General features: G+C 42.7%; 1 protein-coding gene across 1 annotated transcript in view; it reads left to right on the top strand.

Moving 5' to 3' along the window:
• cracr2aa (calcium release activated channel regulator 2Aa) overlaps positions 1-26056 on the top strand; it is a 124483-nt gene that overhangs the window by 39826 nt on the left and 58601 nt on the right. The window contains exons 8-11 of the mRNA XM_059978606.1: positions 6442-6513; positions 20282-20330; positions 20486-20568; positions 25055-25352. Coding sequence (XP_059834589.1) covers positions 6442-6513; positions 20282-20330; positions 20486-20568; positions 25055-25352 — 502 coding nt within the window. The remainder of the gene's footprint in view (positions 1-6441; positions 6514-20281; positions 20331-20485; positions 20569-25054; positions 25353-26056) is intronic.

The raw sequence follows: 26056 nt of genomic DNA, 5'->3' as shown, positions 1-26056 counted from the left end.
TGAGTGGGCAAGTGTATGAGGTTGAATGGGATCCGGGATCAGCCTTGATGAAATGGGGTGGAATTGATGGGCTGAATGGCCTAATTCTGCTCCAATGCCTTTTGGTTTTATGGCCATATGGATGAGGGATACTATGTTGTGGACATGCTATGTTGATGCAGGAAGCATGGTTACACTTGCAGGCTGTCCCCCAGCACAATTCTCGCTGATTTGATGCAAATGACATATTTCACAGTAGTTTTTGACATTACAATGTACATGTAGCAAATAAAGCTAATTTTTATCTTTAAATGCTCTTGTTAACTCCTGTAGAATAAGGTTTGGAGACTTTAGTATCTTTATGATAATGGTTTAGAAGTATATGGGCAATATGCAGCCAAGTGGGGGAGTAGCCAAGAGGATACTAAAGAGGAGGCTAAAACAGTAGGGCTATTTAAGAGCCTCTTGGACAGGCACATGGATGAAAGAAAAATAAAGGGCTGTGGAGTAGTGTGGTCAGTACTTTTCTTTTAAGGAATATATGGGTTGGCACAACATCTAGGGCTGAAGGGCCTGTACTGTGCTGTAGTGTTCTAGGGGAATCTTGGTCAGCATGGATCATAGATTCATAGAATATTACACCACAGAAACAAGCTCTTTGGCCTGTCTTAGTCCATGCCGAACTATTAATTTGCCTAATCTCATTGACCTCATCCTGCCAGCAACGGTGGTGGAGGCGGATACGATAGGGTCTTTTAAGAGACTTTTAGATAGGTACATGAAGCTTAGAAAAATAGAGGGCTGTGGGGAAGTAATTTCTAAGGTAGGGACATGTTCGGCACAACTTTGTGGGCCGGAGGGTCTGTAATGTGCTGTAGGTTTTCTATGAACCATACTCCTCCCATCCATGAACCTATCCAAATTTCTCCCAAGTGTTGAAATTGAACCTGAATCCACCACTTCCTCTGGCAGCTCATTCCACATTCACACAATCGTCTGAGTGAAGTTCCCCATCGTGGTCCCTCAAACATTTCATCTTTCACCCTTAACCCCATGACCTCTTGTGTCTCCATTTTAACTAAAAATAAACACATATGAATGCTGTAACTCTCATCCAGAATCAGAATCACATTTATTATCACTGACATATTGATGTTCATTTTTATCACGTTATCTTTGAACACATTACTCACAAAAAGAAAGGGAAAAAAGGCTAAACACTCTCACGAGAGCAGGTGGGAGAGTAGGATGAGCTGGATTACACACAGGAGAGAAGGTAGAAGAGTAGAATGAAGTGGATTGCTCAAGAGAGAAGGTTAGAGAGTGGGATAAGTGGGATTGCACTCAAGAGAGAACATGGGTGGTTGCAGCAAACTGGATTGCTCACAGGAGAGGAAGAGGGAGAGTGGGATGAGTGGGATTGTACTGTGGAGAGAAGATGGAAAAGTGGGATGTGCTAGGTTGTTCTCAGGAAGCAAGATGGGAGAAAGGAACAAGCTGGATTGCTCTTATGACAGCAGGTGGGAGAGTGGGACGAGCTGGATTAAGCTCAGGGAGACGGTGGGGGAATGGGATGAGCTAGATTCCTTTCAGGATGTATGTTAGGAGAATGCGATGATCTGGATTTGTCTCAGCAGGAAAGATAGGAGAGTGGGAAAAGCTGGACATTTCTCAGCAGGGAAGATTAGGAGAGTGGGACAAGAAACATAGAAAACTTACAACACAATACAGGCCCTTCAGCCCACAAGGTTGTGCCGAACATGTCCCTACCCTAGAAATTACTAGGCTTACGTATAGCCCTCTATTTTTCTAAGCTTCATGTACCTATCCAAAAGACTCTTAAAAGACCCTATGGTTTCCGCCTCCACCATCTTTGCTGGCAGCCCATTCCACGCACTCACCACTCTGTGAGTAAAAAACTTATCCCTGACATCTCCTCTGTACCTACTCCCCAGCACCTTAAACCTGTATCCTCTTAAGTTGGATATTTCTCAGTAGGGAAGATGGGAGAGTGGTACGGGCTGTATTGCTCTCAGCTGAGAAGGTGGGAGAATGAGATGAATTGGATTAGTGTCAGTAGTCAAGGTGGGAAAGAGGAACAAGCTGGGTTGCTTTCATTGGAGACAGTGGGAGAATGGGATAAGCCCGAAACGTCGACAGCGCATCTCCCTATAGATGCTACCTGACCCACTGTGTTCCACCAGCATTTTGTGTGTGTTGGAGTTTGTTAGGTGTGTTTAGGAAGGTTTCCTAATGTAATATGTAGATAAGACAACTAGAGGAGAGGCTGTACTTGATCTGGTATTGGGAAATGAACCTCGTCAGGAGTCAGATCTCTCAGTGGAGAGCATTTTGGAGGTAGTGATCACAACTCTATCTCCTTTACCATAGTGCTGGAGAGGGATAGAAACAGACAATTTGGGAAAACATTTAATTGGGGTAGGGGGAAATGTGATGCTATTAGGCAGGAGAGCATATGTTCTCGGTCAGGGTTATGACAGAAATGTGGTGAATGTTCAGTGAACATTTGTATGGTGTTCTGCATAGGTAATGTTCCATTGAGGCAGGTAAAGGATGGTAAGAACAATGGTGTATAAAGGATGTGGGAAATCTAGTTAAGAAGAAAAGGCAAGTCAAGTTACTTTTTATTGTCATTTCAACCATAACTGCTGGTACACTACACAGTAAAAACGAGACGTTTTTCAGGACCATGGTGCTACATGAAACAGTACAAAAACTACACTGAACTGCATGAAAACAACACAGCAAAAACTACACTGGACTACAGACCTACTCAGGACTGCATAAAGTGCACAAAACAGTGTAGGCACTACAATAAATAATAAACAAGACAATAGGCACAGTAGAGGGCAGTAAGTTGGTGTCAGTCCAGGCTTTGGGTATTGAGGAGTCTGATAGCTTGGGGGAAGAAACTGTTACATAGTCTGGTTGTGAGAGCCCGAATGCTTCGCTGCCTTTTCCCAGATGGCAGGAGGGAGAAGAGTTTGTATGAGGGGTGTGTAGGGATCTTCATAATGCTGTTTGCTTTGCGGATGCAGTGTGTAGTGTAAATGTCCGTAATGGCAGGAAGAGAGACCCCGATGATCTTCTCAGCTGACCTCATTATCTGCTGCAGGGTCTTGCGATCTGAGATGGTGCAATTTCCAAACTAGGCAATGATGCAGCTGCTCAGGATGCTCTCAGTACAACCCCTGTAGAATGTGATGAGGATGTGGGGTGGGAGATGAACTTTCCTCAGCCTTTGCAGAAAGTAGACATGCTGCTGGGCTTTCTTTGCTATGGAGCTGGTGTTGAGTGATCAGGTGAGATTCTCTGCCAGGTGAACACCAAGAAATTTGGTGCTCTTAATGATCTCTACCGAAGAGCCAACAATGTTCAGCGGGGAGTGGTCGCTCCATTCCCTCCTGAAGTCAACAACCATCTCTTTTGTTCACATTCAGAGACAGGTTGTTGGCTCTGCACCAGTCCATTAGCCACTGCACCTCCTCTCTGTAAGCTGACTCGTCGTTCTTGCTGATGAGACAAGCTTACAAAAAGTTTAAGAAACTGGGTACTGATAGATCCTAGAAAATTATAAGGTTTCCAGGAAAGAGCTTAAGTATTGAATTAGGACAGCTAGAAGGAGCCATGAGAAGGCCTTGGTGAGCAGGATTAAGGAAAACCACAAGGCATTCCACAAGTATGTGAAGAGTAAGAGGATGAGACGTCCAGAATAGGACCTATCAGGAGCGATAGTGGATACGTGAGCATGGAGTCGCAAGAGGTACTTAATCAATACTTTGCTTCAATATTCATTAGGGAAAAAGACCTTGGCAATTGTGGGGATGACTTACAGCGGACTGAAACTCTTGAACATATAGACATTAAGAAAGAAGATGTGCTGGAACTTTAAGTTAGATAAGTTACTGGGACCAGATGAGATATACCCCAAGCTACTGTGGGAAGTGAGGGAGGAGATTGCTAAGCATCTGGCGATGATCTTTGCTTCATCGATAGGGACAGGAGAAGTACCAGAGGATTGGAGGGTTGCAAATGTTGTTCCCTTGTTCAAGAAAGGGAGTAGAGATAGCCCAGGAAATTATAGACCAGGGAGACTTACATCAGTGGTAGGCAAGTTTTTGAGAAGATCCTGAGAGGCAGGTATATATGGATTTCAGTAAGACATTTGATAACGTTCCCTATGCAAGGTTCATTCAGAAAGTGATGAGGCTGGGATCCAAGGCGACCTTGCTTTATGGATCCAGAATTGGCTTGCCAACAGAGGGCAACGTGTGGTTGTAGAAGGTTCATATTCTGCATGGAGGTCAGTGACCAGTGGTGTGCCTCAGAGATCTGTTCTGGGTCCCCTCCTCTTTGTGATTTTTATAAATGACCTAGATGAGGAAGTATGGGTTAGTAAATTTTCTGATGACACAAAGGTTGGGGGTGTTGTGGATAGCGTGGAGGGCTGTTAGAGGTTACAGTGGGACATCGATATGATGCAGGACTGGGCTGAGAAGTGGCAGATGGACTTCAACCCAGATAAGTGTGAAGTGGTTCATTTTGGTAGATCAAATATGACAGTGTTGTTAAGAAGGTGTATGGCATGCTGGCATTCATTAACCATCAGATTGAGTTCAAGAGCCCTGAGGTAATGTTATAGCTGTATAAGACCTTGGTCAAATCCCAATTGGAGTACTGTGTTCAGTTCTGGTCACCTCACCACAGGAAGGATGCGGGTATTATAGAAAGAGTGCAGGGGAGATTTACAAGGACATTGCCTGGATTGGGGAGTATGCCTTATGAGAATAGGTTGAGTGAACTTGGCCTTTTCTCCTTGGAGCGACGGAGGATGAGAGGTGACCTGATAGAGGTGTAAAAGATGATGAGAGGCATTGATCATGTGGATAGTTAAAGGCTTTTTTCTTAGGGCTGAAACACAAGGGGCATAGTTTTAAGGTACTTGGAAGCAGGTACAGAGGGAATGTCAAAGGTAAATTTTTCACACAGTGTGGTGGGTGTGTGGAATGTACTGTTGTCAATGATGGTAGAGGCAGATACAATAGGGTCTTTTTAGAGACTCTTAGATAGGTACATGGAACTTAAAAAAATAGAGGGCTATGCAGTAGGGTTGTAGTGTTCTCATTCAGGTGTAAGAACTCTGAACTAAACACCGAGTTAAACCATAGTCAATGAAGCAGGATCCCAGTAAGATTAACAGTTTACTGTTCACTCTTCCACATTAACGTATGGTGAAAACTGTTGACAAAACGATTCAAAATATATACAATATTTGTTTCCTTCTTGGCATCGCATTTACATCATAAATACTTGCAAAAGTAAAACTACAACAAACTATATTACATTAAAATACAGCATACAGTCAGAATTTACCTACGCCATTGACTGGCTTTAAATACACTTCACCCAAACTATCCAGCAACGCTTTCAATAACAAAGTACATGAACTTTATCAACCGTCATTACTTTTAACAGAATCAGCATTAACATTTTTACTTCAACATATCGATTATCTTATGAACTTACGGCATTGCTTCTATGATGTTTCTTAGTGTGTAGAAAGAAAACTTTTCTCGTGCTGATCCTGCACACACAAGCCCCCTCCTTCCAGTTTCTCCAAACCGGTATTTTCCCACAAGATGCGGCGAAACCAGGTGTGACATCATCGCATGCCGCGATATATCACAGACAATGAATTTACTTTCAACAACCTTAACTTTAACTAGAAAATAATTACAAACGAATTACCAAAGCGAAAATGTAATAAAGCTAAACAAATGCCTTAAGGGCATCACAAGGGTAATTCTAGGCAGTTTCTAAAGTAGGTTACATGGTCGGCACAACATTGTGGGCTGAAGGGCCTGTAATATTTTATGTAGTGCATCAAGCTGGATTGCTGTCAGCAGAGAAGGTGGGAGAGTGGGACGAGCTGGGTTGCTCTCAGAAAAGAAGGTGGGAGTGTTGGACGAGATGAGTTGCTCTCATCAGAGAAGGTGGGAGTGTGGGATGAGCTGGATTAGCCTTTGGAGACAAGATAGAAGTGTGGGACAATCTGATTTGCTCTCAGAGGAGAAGGTGGGAGAATGCGATGCGTGGAATTGCTCTCAGGAGAGAAGTTTGGAGAGTCTGATGATCTGAGTCTCAAGAGATAAGAAAGAAGAGTGTGATAAGCTCGATTGCACTCAGAAGAGAATGTGGGACAAGTTGGAATGCTTTCAGGGGAGAACATGGGAGAGTGGGACTAGCTGGATTGCTCTCAGGAGAGATGGTGGGAGAGTGGGATGAGCTGGATTGTTCTCTTGTATTGCATTTTCATGAGGATATCCAGCCATAGTGTTTCTGTTATGCTGCTTAAAATGAAATCCCCTTTCACTGTCAGATATGGAAGTTGAAAATGAGAAATAATATCTGCTTTATTCAGTGTTTCAATATTTCCCACAGGGAGCTCTATCGTGTTACTGAGAGCATGGAAAGAGAGAAGCTAAGCCTTTGTAAGCAGTTGGATCTCCTGAGGTAAACTTGTGTCATTTAAAACAGTCTGTGCAGGGCTGATGTTTCTGAGTTACAGGACTTTGTGAACCCTGGGTGAAGGAAGACATTCAAGTGTAACACATCTAATGATGTGATCTGGCCACTGAGTACTGTCTTTTTTAAATCAAGTTCTGAAGTATGACATTCCCAAATTCTGAGGGAAGGACAAAGATTAATTAGATAGCATGACTTTGTTACATTGAGTTTCCTTCTGACAATCAGGTTGAATTTGTCAAAGTGGTAACAAACTGTATTGAAAATCAAAATATATCTGTAGATACTGCAAATCTAAAATGTGAACAGAGACCATGCTTCTGGCATTTTCTGTTTTTTTACAGCAATATGTAGTTATGAGGGCAAATGGTTAATGGAGTTTACATGGATTTCAATAAGGCTTTTAACAAAGTTGCACTGGGAAACTATTTAGTATGAATTATTTGGGCTAAATGCCCTGTTTCGATGCTGTTCTCTGATTCTGTCACTCAGAAGCTTAATTGTGTATTAAACACAGAGAACTAGAAAGTTAGGCAGAAGTCTCCTCCTCATCTATTAAGTGGAATGGATGGGTTGTCTTATGAGGAAAGCTTGAACAGATTTGTACCCTCTGGTGTTTAAAGCCTGAGAGGACACCTAATTCAAATGTAAGGTTCTAAGGATGTGCTGACATTGGAAGGACAGGAAGAGGCTGATTCCTCTGTGAAAAAAATTCAAACTTGTGATCACTGTTTATAATTAATGAGATAACTATTGTACAATGTCCTGGGTATGTTACTCAAAATGGCCTCTTTGGTTTGTTACAAGTAGGAATGTTTCTTTGTCGGATAAGTGTTTCTCTCGCCGTTGTTTCACTTTAGAATGGCTGATATGGTAATTGTATTCATTTGTTAATCAATGGGGAATGTCATTGTGTCTTGTGATGCTGGGAACTTGGGGGAGGGGTTTTCATGGGTTTTTTTTGGGAGAGGGAGGAAGAGGTCAAAGAAGGTGGACGTGCGTGGCACTGCTTGGAAGACCCCCGGGCGTGGTCCTAGGGGCGAAGACGTGGAGGTTGGAGGCAAGCGACGATGATTGAGCTCCAACGAGTGCACTGAACAGACTGAACTTTGATAAGTTGGCGCCTTTTGTTTTTTTTTCCTTGTATATATATATATATATATATGGTATTGCCTACTATTCTTTTAATTTTAGTAAACTCTTTAAAGTGTATTTCATAACGGTATTTGTTGCGGGTTTGATACTGTTGGCGGGCGCGAGGCATTAACTCGATTCTCACAGCACCTGCGTGTACGGGAGGTGGGTTGGAGAGTGGCTGGATCTCCTTTTCCCCTAGACATATACCAGCCTGTTGGGTAAGGGTTACACTATTCAAGTCAGTTAGGAGGGGATTGTGAGCCTTTGTACTGTAGGGTTAGAAGAAGCAGAGTCCTTGAACAGTTTTGGGTAGTGTTAGAGAGATTCTTCATCACCAAATGAGGTAAGAATGTGAATCTAAGCCTACAATTGGATCAGGCATGGTCTTCTGAATGGTAGGGCAAGCTGTTGGAGAGCCTTATGCATACATTCATAGAATGTCTAATGTAAGTTTAAAGGAACTTCATTGATTAGTGAAAATAGAAATATAGAAACATAGAAAATCTACAGCACAATACAGGCCCTTTGGCTCACAAAGCTGTGTCGAACATGGACTTAACTTAGAACTACCTAGGCTTACCCATAGCCCTCTATTTTTCTAAGCTTCATGTCACCTACCTAGGAGTCTCTTAACAAACCCTAGCGTTTCCACCTCCACCACTGTCGTCGGCAGCCCATTCCACGCACTCACCACTCTCTGCGTAAAAAAATACTTACCCCTGACATCCCCTCTGCATCTACTTCCAAAGATGTTAAAACTATGCCCTCATGCTAGCCATTTCAGCCCTGGGAAAAAGCCTCTGATTATCCACATGATCAATGTCTCTCATTATCTGGTATACCTCTATCAGGTCACCTCTCATCCTCCGTCACTCTAAGGAGAAAAGGTCGAGTTCACTCAATCTATTCTCATAAGGTATGCTCCCTAATCGCCAATCCAGGCAACATTCTTGTAAATCTTCTCAGCACCCTTTCTGTAGTTTCCATGTCCTTCCTGTACTGAGGTGACCAGAATTCAGATTCAGATTCAGTTTATTGTCATTTAAAATCCACAAATGCAATGCAGTTAAAAAATGAGACAACGTTCCTCCAGAATGATATCACAAAAGCATATGACAAAATAGACTACACCAGAAAATCCACATAACGTTTTGGCAATCCCCAATCCAGAGTCCGGAGAAGCTGCTGCGTATTAATATCACGCTACTGTCTTAGCGTGTTCCCCAGAAAGGAGCTCCAAATCCACCAGACAAAACAAGACCAAAAACTAAAGCTATAAGACCTGCACAAAACCACATAGTTACAACAGTGCAAACAATACCATAATTTGATTAAAAAAAAAACAGACCATGGGCATGGTAAAAATAGTCAAAAGATGTTAAAAGACTATAAGTTCGAAAGAAACCACCACACAGTTTCCACAAGTCCTCAGGGTCCCGATAGAATTGAGCACAGTACTCCAAGTGGGGTCTGACCAGGGTCGTATATAGCTGCAACATTACCTTTCGGCTCCTAAATTGAATTCCACGATTAATGAAGGCCAATACACTACATGCCTTCTTAACCACAGAGTCAACCTGCGCAGATGCTTTGAGCGTCCTATGGACTTGGACCCCAAGATCCCTCTGATCCTCCATATTGCCAAAAGTCTTACCATTAATGCTATATTCTGCCATCATATTTGACCTACCAAAATGAACCACCTCACACTTATCTGCATTGAACACCTTCTGTCACTTCTCAGCCCAGTTTTGCATCCTATCAATGTCCCACTGTAATCTCTGACAGCCCTCCACACTATCCACAACACCCCCAACCTTTGTGTCATCAGCAAATTTACTAGCCCATCCCTCCACTTCCTCATCCAAATCATTTATAAAAATCACGAAGAGTAGGGGTCCCAGAACAGATCCCTGAGGCACACCACTGGTCACCTACCTCCATGAAGAATATGACCTGTCTACAACCACTCTTTACCTTCTGTGGGCAAGCTAGTTCTGGATCCACGAAGCAATGTCCCTTTGGATTCCTTGCCTCCTTACTTTATCAATAAGCCTTGTATGGGGTACCTTATCAAATGCCTTGCTGAAATCCAAATACACTACATCTATGGCTCTACCTTTAGCAATGTGTTTAGTCATCAAAATATTCAATCAGGCTCGTAAGGCATGGCCTGCCTTTGACAAAGCTATGCTGACTATTCTTAATCTTATTATGCCTCTCTAAATGTTCATAAATTTGCCTGTCAGGATCTTTTCCATCAGCTTACCAACCACTGAAGTAAGAATCACTGGTCTATAATTTCCTGGGCTTATTTTTATAAGTATCATTATCTGTAATTATTTTTTACTTATTTTTACAAATAACAAATAATTACAAATCTTATTTTTACCTATTTTGATTAACTTATTTCTATTTAATTATTTAATTATTTATGTTTTTATATTGCTATATTTCTTCACTATTCTTGGTTGGTGCAGCTGTAGTGAAACCCAGTTTCCCTCGGGATCAATAAAGTATGTCTGTCTGTCTGGCTATCTCTACTCCCTTTCTTGAATAAGAGAGCAACATCTGCAACCCTCCAATCCACTGGAACCACTCCCATCCCCATTAATAATGCAAAAATCATCACCAGAGGCTCAGCAACGTCCTCCCTTGCTTCCCACAGTAGCCTGGGGTACATCCCGTTTGGTCCTGGTGTCTCATCTAACTTGATGCTTTCCAAAAGTTCCAGCACATCCTCTTCCTTAATATTTACAGGGTCAAGCTTTTCAGTCCATTGCAAGTAATCTCTACAATTGCCAAGATCCTTTTCCATAGTGTATACTGAAGCAAAGTATCCATTAAGTACCTCTGCTATCTTCTCTGGTTCCATACACACTTTTCCACTGTCACACTTCATTGGCCCTATTCTCTCACGTCTTTTCCACTTGCTATTCACATACTTGTAGAATGCCTTGGGGTTTTCCTTAATCCTGTCCACCAAGGCCTTCTCATGGCCCCTTCTGGCTCTCCTAATTTCACTCTTAAGCTCTTTGCTGTTAGCCTTATAATCTTCTAGATCTGTATTATTACCTAGTTTTTTTTTTAACCTTTCATAAGCTTTTCTTCTTGACTAGATTTACCAAAGCCTTTGTACACCACGGTGCTTGTATGCTACAACACCTTCCCTGTCTCATTGGAACATACCTATGCAGAATCCTACGCAAATATCCCCTGAACATTTGCCACATTTCTTCCATATGTTTCCCTGAGAACATCCGTTCCCAATTTATGCTTCCAAGTTCCTGCCTGATAGCCTCATATTTCCCCTTATTCCAATTAAACGTTTCCCTAACTTGTCTGTTCCTATCCCTCTCCAATATTATGGTCAAGGAGATAGAATTGTGATCACTATCTCCAAAATGCTCTCCCACTGAAAGACCTGACACCTGACCAGGTTCATTTCCGAATAACAGATCAAGTACAGCCTCTTCTCTTGTAGGCTTACCTACATATTGTGTCAGGAAACCTTCCTGAACACACCTAACAAACTCCACTCCATCTAAGCCCCTGGCTCTAGGGAGATACTAATCAATATTTGGGAAATTAAAATCTCCCACCACAACAACCCTGTTATTATTACAGCTTTGCATAATCTGACTATAAAAATACCCAATAAGGTTATTGACCCTTTCCTATTCCTAACTTCCACACACAGATTCCGCAGACAACCCCTCCATGACTTCCTCCTTTTCTGCAGCCGCAACACTACCCCTGATTAACAGTGCCATGCCTCCACCTCTTTTGCCTCCTTCCCTGTCCTTTCTGAAACGTCTAAAGCTTGGCACTTGAAGTAGCCATTCCTGCCCCTGCACCATCCAAGTCTGTGTAATGGCCACAACATCATAGCTCCAAGTGTTGATCTATGCTCTAAGCACATCCACTTTATTTCATAATACTCCTCGCATTAAAATATAACCTATAACCATATAACAATTACGGCATGGAAACAGGCCATTTCAGCCCTTCTAGTCTGTGCCGAATGCTTACTCTCACATAGACGCATCTCAAACCATCAGTCTGAGTGCGTCCCTTCTCTATCACCTGCCTATCCCCTTTTGCAGTGTCTCCAAGCTTTCTCTATTTGTGAGGCAATCTCTCTTTCCTCCATCACTTCAATTAGGTTCTCACTCCCCAGCAATTCAGGTTTAAACTCTCCCCAATAGCCTTAGCAAACCTCTCCACCAGGATATTGGACCCCCTGGGATTCAAGTGCAACCTGTTCCTTTTAATATTGGGTAAAGATCTTCATTCTAAAAGGATATTCCTCTACTCTGAGGCTGTGCCCCTGGTCCCAGAATCCTTCACCTTAGGAAACATCCTCTCCACCTCCATTCTATCGAGGCCTTTCACCATTCGACGGTCTCAATGAGATTCCCCTCACATTCTTCTGAATGATAGTCATTATATCATTCCCACAGCCATCGACTGGTTTTTATATGGTAACTCTCTCATTATCGGAATCATTTTTGTCAACCTCCTCTGAACTTTCTCCAATGTCAGCACATCCTTTCATAGGGAAGGGGCCTAAAACTGGCACAATATTCCAAGTGATGCCTCGCCAGTGCTTTATGAAGCCTCAACATTATATCCTTGTTTTTATATTCCAGTTTTCTTGAAATGACTGCTAATATTGTATTTGCCTTCCTCGCCACAGACTCAACTCTTTTATGGAATCCTGCACAAGGACACCCATGTCCCTTTCCACCATAGATTTTATGAATTGTCTGTCCATTTAGAAAGTAGTGTACTCTTTATATTTCTTTGATCAAAGTACGTGACCATATACTTCCTGACGCAGCAATCCATCTACCACTTCTTTGCCTATTCTTCTAATCTCTGTCCAAGTCCTTCTATAGCCTCCCTACTTCCTCAGAACTACCTGCCCTTCCACCTTTCTTTGCATCATCTGCAAACTTTGCAACAAAGTCATCAATTCCGTCATCCAAATCATTGAAATGTAATGTAAAAAGAAGCAGTCTCAACACAGAACCCTGTGGAACACCACTAATCATCAGCAGCCAACGAGAAAAAGTTTCCTTTATTGCCACTCTTTGCCTCCTGCCAATCAGCCAATACTCTATCCATGCTATTATCTTTCCTGTAGTACTTATTAGTCAGCCTCATGTGCAGAACCTTGTCACAAGCCTTCTGAAAATCCAAGTGCACAACATTCCCCCCCCCCCCTTCTCCTTTGTCTATTCTTCTTGTTATTTCTTCATAGACTTCCAACAGATTTGTCAGGTAAGATTTTCACTTAATGAAACCAGGCTGACTTTGATCTATTTTATCATATGCTTCCATGTACCCCGAAACCACAACCTTAACAGTAGACTTCAACATCATCCGTACTACTGAGGTCAGATAACTGATCTATAATTTCTGTTCTTCTGTCTCTCTCCCTTGTTGAAGGGACATTTGCAATTTTCCAGTCCTCCAGAACAATTCCAGAATCCATTGATTCTTGAAAGATCTTTGGTCCAAGTGATTTATCTATCTTCATACCTTTCAGTTTCCCAAGCACCTTCTCCCTAATAATGACAACTTTACTCACTTCTGCACCCTGACGCTCATAGAGTCACAGAAAAGCGCAACACACAAATAAGCCCTTCGGTCCATCTAGTTTGTGCCAAACCATTTAAACTGCATACTCCCATTGACCTGCACTGGGACCATGGCCCTCCATGCCACTACAACCATGTACCTATCCAAACTTCATTAAACATTGAAATTGAGCTTACATGCAGCATTTGCGCTGGCAGTGTGTTCCACACTCTCATGACACTCTGAGTGAAGAAGTTTCACCTTTCCACCTTAAGCCGTGACCTCTAATTGTCCCACCCAGCCTCAGTGGAAAAAGCCTGCTTGCATTTACCCTACCTATGCCCCTCATAATGTTGAATACCTCTATCAAATCTCCTCTCAGTCTTCTACATTCTAAAGGGTAGAGTTCTAACCTATCCAATATTTCCATATTATTCGAGTCTGTCAGACCTAGCGACCTCCTTGTAAATTTTCTCTGCACCCTTTCAACCTTATTTACATCTTTGCTGTAGATACGTGACCAAAATGGTACACAATACTTCAAATTAGGCCTCATCAATGTTTTGTACTCTCCTGTGCTCAATACTTTGACTTATGAAGGCCAATGTGCCAAAAGCTTTCTTTATGACCCTATCAACCTGGGATGTCACTTTCAATGAATTATCTTCCTGTATTCCCAGATCCCATCGTTCTACCACATTCCTCAGTGTCCTACCCTTCACTGTGTAAGACCTATTGTATTTGGGCCTACCAAATTACTACACCTTGTGCCGCTTGAACTTCCAGCATACTGTTCGTATCTTCCACAGTGAAGGTGGATGGGAAATATTATTCAATTCATCTACCATTTCAATATGCCCCAGCATAATTCTGCAATGATTGGATATCTACTCTTGCCTCTTTTAACTCTTTAGAAACCTAAAAAACTTTTGTATCCTCTTTAACATTATTGGGAACCTTACCTTCATATTTCATCTTTTCTGTTTTTAGTTGCTTTATGTTTTTTTTTAAAAGCTTCCCAGTCTTCTAACTTACCACTACTTTTTACTCTACTGTATGCCCTCTCTTAAGCTTGTATGTTGGTTTTGACTTGCCTTGTTAGGCACAGTTCTGCTGCTTTCAAATACTTAAGACTATAAGACATAGGAGCAGCATTAGGCCATTCAGCCCATCGAGTCTGCTCCACCATTCCATCATGGCTGATCCCAGATCCCACTCAACCCCATACACCTGCCTTCTCACCATATCTTTTGATGCCCTGACCAATCAGGAAGCAATCAACTTCTGCCTTAATTATACAAATGGACTTGGCCTCCACTGCAGTCTGTGGCAGAGCATTCCACAGATTTACTACTCCCTAGCTAAAAAAATTCCTTCTTACATCTATTCTAAAGGACCACCTCTCATTTTTGAGACAGTGCTCTCTAGTTCTGGATACCTCACCACAGGAAACGTCCTCTCCACATCTGCCCTATCTAGTCCTTTCAACACCTGGTAGGTTTCAATGAGAATGAAACCTCCCCCCACATTCTTCTAAATTCCATCGAGTGCAGGCCCAAAGCTGCCAAATGATCCTTGTATGTTAACCTCTTCATTCCCAGAATCATCTTCTCGAACAACCTCTTGGCTCTGTCCAAAGATGACAGATCCTTTCTGAGATATGGGGCCCAAAACTGTTGACAACACTCCAGATTTGGCCTGACTAGTGTTTTATAAAGGCTCAGCATTATCTCCTTGCTTTTATATTCTATTGCCCTTGAAAAAATGCCAACAACTTCTTCTTTGGGATGTATCTATCCTGCACCTTCTGAATTGCTCCCAGAATCTCCAGCTATTACTGCTTTTTGTCAATTCTTTATCTCTTAACCTCATTGGAGTTAATTATCTATTCAAACATATTTTTCATCAACTCCTCCCCATCCAGGGTCTTGTACATATTTAAGAGAGTACATTCTTGCTTCATGGAGATTGTTTAAACAAGCATCTCATTGGATTAAGAATTTGATGAAAAGGTTTCAAAGGTACATTTAATGTCAGAGAAATGTATACAATATACATACTGAAATATTTTTTCTTCCACGAAAACAGAGGAGTGCCCCCAAAAATGAATGGCAGTTAAAACCCTAAAGCCAAGCCTCCAGCTCCCCCTCCCACACATAAGTGGCAGCAAAGCAATGATCCCTCCTCCCCCACCAGCAAAAAGAGCATCAGCATTCCCACTGAGCACTCAAGGATGCAGCAAAGCATCTGCAAAGACACAGACTTGCAGTACCCCAAAGACTACTCATTCACCTGGTATTCGATATACCACAGGCTCTCTCTCTCCTTGATAAAGGAAAAATGTTTCAGAATGAAAATTTCAATCAATGAGGTTAGGAGACAGCATGGCATCCATTGTATGCAAATATCCACCATGTATTGGGGAGGGTCATTCTTAGATAATTGTCCATATCACAATTTTCTGGAATGCAAATCTCTTTTTCCCATTCAATCCTATGTTGTTAATGGAGGAAACACGAGGAAATCTGCAGATGCTGGAAATTCAAACAACACACACAAAATGCTGGTGGAACACAGCAGGCCAGGTAGCATCTATAAGGAGAAGCACTGTCGGCATTTTGGGCCGCGACCCTTTGTCAGGACTAGTCTCGGCCCGAAACGTCAACAGTGCTTCTCCTTATAGATGCTGCCTGGCCTGCTGGGTTCCACCAGCATTTTGTGTGTGTTGTTTGTTAATGGAGGTGTGTTCCTATGGGATGCTTTTCTCTGTATCAAGCTATATCAGCAATGATAAAGTGAACCACTGGCATCATATCACATCTCAGGCCTTCATTAGACTCTTGGGGTGTACAAGATCAGTACAAAATTATTATGGTCGACAGCCCCCCTACCCCACATTTCTAATGACCAGTGCTGTTTATCGTTCTTGTGTTGAAATGCCTTCATGGGATTATGGTGGGATGTTCAAGTTCATTTATTGTTACATTTTAGCTTGGATTATATAGCTATTCATTTGTGTATTTATGGGTCCCCATGACTGCAACTGTGTGATCACCTCTCCCGTCTGGATGTGACTGAGTGTATTCTCGCCCTGGGTCATAGCATCCAGTCTTGTTTTATGTTTATCACAATAAAAGCGGTTGTGAGTTTAACTAGCTTTTCTCATCTGTTGTCATGGACTGAATGCTTGCTACATTAGTGTCAGCAGTGGGATTCGAATTGGCGACAAGATTGAAGACATCAGATAGAGCACCTTAAGGTCCGGGGAACAAGTCGAAGAACCAAGCAGTATGTCTCCCCTGCATCCCACCCCTGGGCTGGGCACATAAGGCTAGGTCCAGAGAGAAGACTTGGGAACTGAGCATCAGGCCTTCCCGGGGAGCCCCGACAGAGCAAGTGTTACCAGGCTCCCCAAACCAGGGGACATGGCAGTGCACATCCCCTGCCTCCCTCATGGTCTGTACTGGGGAATCCAAGATGCCGCAGCCATGGGAGGATGGGCAATATGGCAGACTGCACTGGAGCAAGAGGAAGACCAATTAGTGCCACAAGGTCCACAAAGTACCAGCTGCCTAGTGCAAGTAAAACTTGCCACATGGCACAATGGGTGCGAGACGGTGGCACACAATGCCCTGGCAATGGAGGGGGCCCTTGACTTAACACTGGCTAAATAGCATGACTACTGGGCCCTTGTAGCAGAGCTGGATTGGTGCTTCGAGCAGAGGCCATAGGCGAAAGCAATCAGGGAAGAACAGGGCAGCAGACAGTGCCATGTGAGAGAAAGCCTGGGGACGTTTGCAGCAGATCTTACCTCAGTGGTTGATAAGTTGATGGAGAAGATCCTGAGAGGCAGGATTTATGAACATTTGGAGAGGTATAATATGATTTGGAGTAGTCAGCATGGCTTTGTCAAGAACAGGTCATGCTTTACGAGCCTGATTGAATTATTTGAGGATGTGACTAAACACTTTGATAAAGGAAGAACAGTAGATTTAATGTATATGGATTTCAGCAAGGGTTTTGATAAGATACCCCATGCAAGGCTTACTGAAAAAGTAAGGAGTCATGGGATCCAAGGGGACATTGCTTTGTGGATCCAGAACTGGCTTGCCCACAGAAGGTAAAGAGTGGTTGTAGAGGGGTCATATTCTGCATGGATGTCGGGCACCTGTGGTGTGCCTCAGGGATCTGTTCTGGGACTCTTACTCTTCGTGATTTTTATAAATGACCTGGATGAGGAAGTGGAGGGATGGGTTAGTAAGTTTGCTGATGACACAAAGGTTGCAGGTGTTGTGGATAGTGTGGAGGGCTGTCAGAGGTTACAGCGGAACATTGCTAGGATGCAAAACTGGGCTGAGAAGTGGCAGATGGAGTTCAACCCAGATAGGTGTGAAGTGGTTCATTTTGGTGGGTCAAATATGATGGCAGAATTTGGTATTAATGGTAAGGCTCTTGACAGTGTGGAGATCAGAGGGATCTCGGGGTCTGAGTCCATAGAACTCTCAAAGCTGCTGCGCAGGTTGACACTGTGGTTAATAAGGCATATGATGTATTGGCCTTCGTCAATCGTGGAATTGGATTTAGGAATCGAGAGATAATGTTGCAGCTATATAGGACCCTGGTCAGACCCCACTTGGAGTACTGTGCTCAGCTCTGGTCGCCTCACTACAGGAAGGATGTGTAAGCCATAGAAAGGGTGCAGAGGAGATTTACAAGGATGTTGCCTGGATTGGGGAGCATGCTTCGGAGTGTCAGACACCCTGAGCCATAGGCTGGTCCTGGACTTATTTCCACTTGGCATGATTAACTTACTATTATTTAATTATTTATGGTTTTATATTGCTATATATCTTCACTATTCTTGGTTGGTGTGGCTGTAATGAAACCCAGTTTCCCTCGGGATCAATAAAGTATGTCTGTCTGTCAGTCTGAATAGGTTGAGTGAAGTCGGCCTTTTCTCCTTAAACATGTACAAAGGGTCTCGGCCCGAAACATTGACTGCTCCTTTCAACGGATGCTGCCTGACCTGCTGAGTCCATCCAGCTTGTTTGTACGTGTTTATTTGACCACAGCATCTGCAGTGTGCTTTGTGTTGGCCTTTCCTCCTTGGAGTGAAGGAGGATGAGAGGTGACCTGATAGAGGTGTATAATATGATTAGTTGCATTGATCTTGTGGATAGTCAGAGGCTTTTTCCCAGGGCTGAAATGGTTGCCACAAGAGGACACAGGTATAAGGTACTGGGGAGTATGTACAGAGGAGATGTCAGGGGTATGTGTTTTACTCAGAGTGGTGAGTGCGTGGAATGGGCTGCTGGCAATGGTGGTGGAGGCGGATACAATAGGTTATTTTAAGCGGCTTTTAGATAGGTACATGGAACTTAGTAAAATAGAGGGCTATAGGTAAGTCCAATAATTTCTAAGGTAGGGACATGTTTGGCACAAATTTGTGGTCCGAAGGTCCTGTATTGTGCTGTAGGTTTTCTATGTTTCTATGTTTTCTATGTAACATCCGGAGATAACGCACTGAAATTAACATCTTTTTAAATTAATTCTATTAAGGTTACAACTCCACACATACAAATTGCTAGAGGAAAGCAGGTCAGGCAATGTCTGTGGAGAGGAATAGACAGTCAGTGTTTCAGACTGAGACCCTTCATGCCTTTACACCACTGATGACCAGTCTCTGGATATCCAGCTTCTGCAGAATCTCTTGTATTTAATCATGTAGCTCTATGTCACTTGGAGTTTGGTAATTTTAAGAGTTGATCTGATTGAAGCAGAGGAGAACATAGACAGGATACAGTTGGAATTGATACTTTTCCTAGTATGAGTGTCTAGATGTGGAATCATTGAGGAGTCAGTCATTCAGAATGGAGCTGAGAAAAATTCTCTTCATCCAGAGGGCAGTAAATGTTTGAAACTCTATCTTGAAAACAATAGAGGCTCTGTCATTGAGTGTGTTCAGGGAAGAATGACAGATATTTTGATATTAATGGAATCAAAGGGTATGGAAGGAGGGTACAAGAGTAGTGCTGAGGTAAAAGATTGCCCATGATCTGATTGAATTGTAGAGCTGGAATGGAGATTGATTGCTGAATCTGGCTTCCATCTCTTACAATAAACACAATTTGGTCAGGATGGTTGTGCATATTGGGAACTCGGGTTGAGGTGCTTGATGTTGCATTGTCTGCTGAGCTTGGCAACTCGCTTGCAGATGTTTCCTCACCAGTTGAGGTGACATCCTTAGTGCACAGTTGTTGGTGTTTCTCTTTGGGGGTTCTCACGGTTATATAGACCTCCATTCATTTGCCTCAATCCTGATTAGCCTCCCCTACCCCTTCAGTTGACCTTTGAATTCTATTGGCTCATGTGTCTTTGGCTGTTAGGTGTTGGTAGATAGCATCTATTTTGATGTTTGTTTATGGAGTTATCAGAAGAGAACCATTCTAAAAATTCTCGTGCCTGTTTCGTGTTTGCCTGTGCCAGAAACTCTGCATTGTCTTTCTCAGTCTTCATGTACTGAGATCAGCGACAGTGGATCATGTCTCTGTACCACCAATTTGTGGTCCCATAAACAAGTTGAGAGTTTATATCCTGTCTGGCCAAAGTAGCTCTTGTTGCAGTCTCCACAGGTGGGTGCTATCTACGAACCCCTAAAAGCTAAAGGAACATGAGCCAGTAGAATTCAAATGCCAAAATTAAGGGATGGCCAATCAGGACTGAGGCAAGCAAACGGGGGCTTGTATAAACAGAAGTACTTCCAGAGAGTAACACCAACAACTGCATGCTAAAGATGTCACCTCAATTGGCGATGAAAAGTCTGCAAGCTAATTGCCAAGCTTGACAAACACCACAACATCAAGCTATTTGCTCAGTTCCTGAATCAGTTATGAAAAATGTGCAGAATGTCATCAAAATTCTTCCTGAGGTGAGCTGTCTCAGTGTTGCCAGATGGAAATTGTTACTGCAGTATATTCTGAAGCAGGATGAGAGTTTGATTGGAATTTCACTTCTGTATTTAAATATATTGCAGAGAAATGAACAAACACCTTCGAGATGAACAAGATATGTCCAATCTCAAGGTGAGTTCTATGACCTCCTCTTACAGACAGGTAAACAGTTTGTTTTTGCTGCACTTATCTTGAAAGTAGAATGTCATTGTGAAAAGATGTCATGGATCAAGCACACACCTTTGGAAAATATACTGTAAAATTATTTCATCTTCGTTACATTCCAGAAACCATTCAAGTATGGATCAGGGAAGCAAAGAGCTGTTCGTGCTGCTGGTCAATGTGTGGAGAACAAGCTGTGTTCAGACAGGTAACCGTGCTGTGTGATGGGCCTGCTGTTCAAAGCCTCTTACAGTCACAGTCACAAGTTATACTTGTAACTCACGTGGATGTCAATAACTTTACTTGGTGTTTTTTTTATAGGCCACCTAATAGTAACAGGGATATCAAGGAGCAGATAGAGAGACAGATTCTGCAAAGGTGCAATAATAACAGGGTTGTTGTGGTAATTTCCCAGATATCGATTGGCATCTTCCTAGAGCAGTGATGTCAAACTCAAGGCCCGCGGGCCGGATATGGCCCGCGAGATAATTTTAGATAGATCTATTATTTTAATTATTAATGGCCCGGCGATATGAAGCCTATGATTGTAAGTTAATACCAATCATAAAAATAATGCTTGCTCAGCAGTCTTCTTCATAAGAAACGGAATTTGTGAAGTGAAACATTTTGTAGTTATAGCAGAGACTGAGACACATGAGAACAGGCTGAAAAAACGGAGGCAATGAAAGCTGCGTTCGCCCGCGCCCGACTGATCTGGCCCGCATGAAGCTGCATTTTGCCCAATCCAGCCCGTGACCTAAAATGAGTTTGACACCCCTTTCCTAGAGTGAGGGTTTTAGATTGGGTGGAGTTCATTAGGTGTGTTTGGGAAGGTTTCTTGACACAATATCTAGATAAGCCTACAAGAGGAGAGGTTTTACTTAGAAACATAGAAAACCTACAGTACAATACAGTCCTTTCGGCCCTCAATGCTGTACTGAACATTTATTTACTTTAGAAATTACCCAGGCTTACCCATAGCCGTCTATTTTTTTGAAGCTTCATGTACCTATCCAGGAGTTTCTTAAAATACCCTATCATATCTGCCTCCACCACCATTGCCGGCAGCCCATTCCACACACTCACCACTCTCTATGTTTAAAAAAAACTTACCCCCTGACATCTCCTCTGGTACCTAACCTGGTATTGGGAAATGAACCTGGTCAGGTGTCAGGTCTCTCAGTGGGAGAACATTTTGGAGATAGTGATCACGATTCTATCTCCTTTACCATAGCATTGGAGGGGGATAGGAACAGACGAGTTAGGGAAACATTTAATTGGAGTAAGGGGAAATATGAGGCTATCAGTCCGGAACTTGGAAGCATAAATTGGAAACAGAATTCTTAGGGAAACATATGATGGAAATGTGTCAAATGTTCAAGGGATATGTGCATGGGGTTCCGCATAGGTATGTTCCAATGAGACAGGGAGAGGATGGTAGCATACAGAAACAGTGGTGTACAAAGGCTTTTGTAAATCTAGTCAAGAAGAAAAGAAGAGCTTATGAAATGTTCAAAAAACTAGGTAATGATAGAGATCTAGAAGAACATAAGGCTAGCAGGAAGGAGCTTAAGAATAAAATTAGGAGAGCCAGAAGGGGCCATGAGAAGGCCTTGGTAGACAGTATTAAGGTAACCCCAAGGCATTCTACAAGTTTGTGAAGAGCAAGAGGATAAGATGTGAAAGAATAGGACCAATCAAATGTGACAGTGGAAAAGTGTGTATAGAACCAGAGGAGATAGCAGAGGTACTTAATGAATACTTTGCTTCAGTACTCACTACAGAAAAGGATCTTGGCAATTGTAAGGATGACTTGCAGCAGACTGAAAAGCTTGAGAATGTAGATATTAAGGAAGAGGATGTGCTGGAGCTTTTGGAAAGCCTCAAGTTGGATAAGACACCAGGACCAGGTGGGATGTATCCCAGGCTACTGTGGGAAGCAAGGAAGGAGATTGCTGAGTCTCTGGTGATGATCTTTGCATTATCTGAGTACAGGAGAGGTTCCGGAGGATTGGAGGGTTGTGGATGTTGTTCCTTTATTCAAGAAAGAGATTAGAAATAGCCCAGGAAATTATAGACCAGTGAGTCTTACCTCAATGGTTGGTAAGTTGATGGAGAAGATCCTGAGAGGCAGGATTTATGAACATTTGGAGAGGCATAATATGATTAGTAGTAGTCAGCATAGCTTTGTCAAAGGCAACAGGAGTGAATCTGCAGATGCTTTGTCAAAGGCAGGTTGTGCCTTATGTGCCTGATTGAATTTTTTGAGGATTTGGCTAAACACATTGATGAAGGTAGAGCCATAGATGTAGTGTATATGGATTTCAGCAAGGCATTTGATAAGGTACCCCATGCAAAGCTTATTGAGAAAGTAAGGAGGCATGGGATCCAAGGGGTCATTGCTTTGTGGAACCAGTACTGGCTTGTCCACAGCAGGCAAAGAGTGGTTTTAGACGGATCATATTCTGCATGTAGACCAGTGACTGGTGGTGTGCCTCAGGGATCTGTTCTGGAACCGCTACTCTTTGTGATTTTTATAAATGATCTGGATGAGGAAGTGGAGGGATGTTTTACTAACTTTGTTGATGATACAAAAGTTGGGGGTGTTGCGGATAGTGTGGAGGGCTGTCAGAGGTTACAGCGGGACATTGATAGGATGCAAAACTGAGCTGAGAAGTGGCAGATGGAGTTCAACCCAGATAAATGTGAGGTTCTGCATTTTGGTAGGTCAAATATGATGGCAGAATATAGTATTAATGTTAAGACTTAGCAGTGTGGAGATCAGAGGGATCTTGGGGTCCAAGCCCATAGGACACTCAAAGCTGCTGTGCAGATTGGCCGTATGGTAAAGAAAGCATACAGTGCATTGGCCTTCATCAACCATGGTACTGGGTTTGAGAGCTGAGAGGTAACCTGATAGAGGTGTATAATGTGGATAGTCAGAGGCTTTTTCCTAGGGCTAAAATGGTTATCACGAGAGGGTACGGTTTTAAGGTGCTAAGGAGTAGGTACAGAGTAGATGTCTGGGGTAAGTTTTTCCACAGAGAGTGGTGAGTGATGTGTATGTGGAGGAATTTAAGGTGAGGGTTATATGGGAGGCAGGGTTTGAGGGTCAGCATAACATTGTGGGCAGAAGGGCCTGTAATGTGCTGTACTATTCTATGTTCTATGAATGGGTTGTCAGCGATGGTGGTGGAGGCGAACACGATAGGGTCTTTTAAGAGGCTCCTGGATGGGTACATGGAGTTTAGAAAAATAGAGGGCTGTGGGTAACCCTAGGAATTTTTAAAGTAAGTACATGTTTGGCACAACATTGTGGGCTGAAGGGCTTGTATTGTGCTGTAGGTTTTCTATGTTTCTATGTTACATAGCACCAAGACGTGCCCTTCTGCACAACTTGTCCATGCTGATTAAGGTGTCTTCCTGAGCTGGTCCCATGCAGCCCATAGCCCTCTAAACCTTTCCCTATACCAAACTAAATGTCATTTGTAGTCATACCCACCTCTACCACTTCCTCTGGCAGCTCCTTTTACCCACCACCTTTTGTATGGGAAGGCTTTTCACCAGGTCTCTTTGAAATCGTTTCCTCTCACCTTAATTTTAATCCCTCCTATTTTAGGCTCTCCTATTCTGCAAAACACACTTTGACCATTGATCTTACCTATGCCCCTCATGAGTTTATAAATCTATAAGGCCTCCCTAAGCCTCCTTCACTCCAGAGAAAACAGTCCCAAACGATCCAGTATCTCCTCATAATGCAAGCCCTTTAATACCAGAAGCACCCTTCTGAATCTTTTCTGCACCCTTTCTAGTTTATTCAAATCTTCCAATACTCCTTCTGTAGTCTCCCAATGTCCCAAACAGCTGTAACATGACATCCAAGCTCACTTCCTTACTACTAGTTACAGGCCTCCAATAAAAAAAAGCCCTCTATTACCACCTACCTTCCATAAAGCAAATTTTGTATCCAACTTCACCATGGCTTCAATATTCTCTCCCCTAGGCCTTGTCAAAAGCTCTGCTAAAGCCCCTGTAAATAATATCAACCTGCCCTCATCAGTCCAGTTGGTCATCTTTTCAAGACCATTCATTAAATACATGAGATACAATTTCCCAGATACAAAGTCGTGTGGATCATACCTAAACAATGATTGCCTTCACAAATGCAGGTAAATTCTTGCTGTGATTCACTAATAGGGAGGATTCCTCAGCAGCATGTGCCTGTTCTTGCCCACACACTTTGATATATTGAAGTTTATATGTCTCCTTAAACATATTCACAACTGGGCTTCACCAACCTTTCAATAATGAATGCCACAGGTTGAACACCCGAGGAAAGAAACTTCCCCCTCCCCCCCCCACCCCCGTTTCAGTCCTAAATCTGAGTCCTTGACTCATGACATCCCTGAGAGGGAAACGGCCTCCTTACACAACTCTTTCTGATTCTGTCAGAATTTTGGAAGTTTAACATGATACCTATCAGTCTGCGTTCTAGTGAAAATGTTCCTTGTCTACAGTCTCTCTCAGATTGCCACCCCTCCTTTGTGGAAATGAGGAATGAGGTTAGTCATCAAAGACCTGCTGGAGAGGGTCATGTGAAAGATGGGCAAAAGCAAATTAAAGCCCAGTGGAGAATTTGGGCAGGTTGTACTTTGTAATTCCACCATCCTTTTGCATTTTGTTCATTGAATCAGGCAGGACATTGGCAATTCAAAGCTATCATTGAACAATTTGTGGCAAGCTAATAGACTGAGCCATATCAGAAAAGGAATGGAAAAGGAATCTCCACCAGCAGAGCAACGGTACTTGCAGAGAATTATTTCAATTGAAGAGGATCCACTACCATACCTTCTTGAAGCACATTCAGCAACTCCATTACATAACTGGGTTGAGCTAAAAGAGGAGGAAGGTCATAAAGAGCAAAGCCAAGATGTAGCAGAGGCTCCTTCACTGCCAAGCAGCCAAACAGTACGGCCAGCACCATTGGGACAAGTAAGTTTTAAATGTTGAAAATTTCATCCCAGTCACAATGCTATTAGGCAGGAACTGCGGAGCATAAAATGAGAACAAATGTACTCAGAATCAGGTTTAGTATCATTGGTGTATGCCGTGAAATTTGTTGTTTTGTGGCACCAGTGCATTGCAATACACAGTAATGCATATATGTGTTTATGGGTTCAATGTTGATTCAGAAATCTGATGGCAGAGCGGAAGAAGTTGTTGATGAAACATTGAGTTGTGTCTTCAGGCTCCTGTAGCTTCTCCTTGATGGTAGTAATGAGAAGAGGGCATGTCTTGAATGATGGGGGGTCCTTTATGATAGATGCCACCTTTTTGAGGCATTATCTTTTAAAGCTGTCCTCGATGCTGGAAAGGTTAGTACCAGTGATGGATCTGGCTGAGCTTACAACTTTCTGCAGCTTTTTCCGATCCTGTTTAGTATCCTCACCATAGGAGAGGATGATGCAACCAGTTAGAATGCTCTCCATGGTACAGCTGTAGAAACATGAGAGTGCTTTTGGTGACACACCAATTCTCCTCAAACTCCTAATGAAATATAGCTGCTGTCATGCCTTTGTTGCAATTGCATCAATATGTTTGGCCCAGCATAGGTCTTCAGAGATATTTACACCCAGGAACTTGAAACTGCTCAACCTTTTCACTTCTGATCCATTGATGAGGACTGGTGTGTGTTC

This window comes from Hypanus sabinus, chromosome 8 (assembly GCF_030144855.1).
Source record: "Hypanus sabinus isolate sHypSab1 chromosome 8, sHypSab1.hap1, whole genome shotgun sequence".
NCBI classification, from domain to species: Eukaryota; Metazoa; Chordata; class Chondrichthyes; order Myliobatiformes; family Dasyatidae; genus Hypanus; species Hypanus sabinus.
Note: the sequence above shows the minus strand (reverse complement) of the source record. Positions and strands in the feature narration are given on the sequence as shown.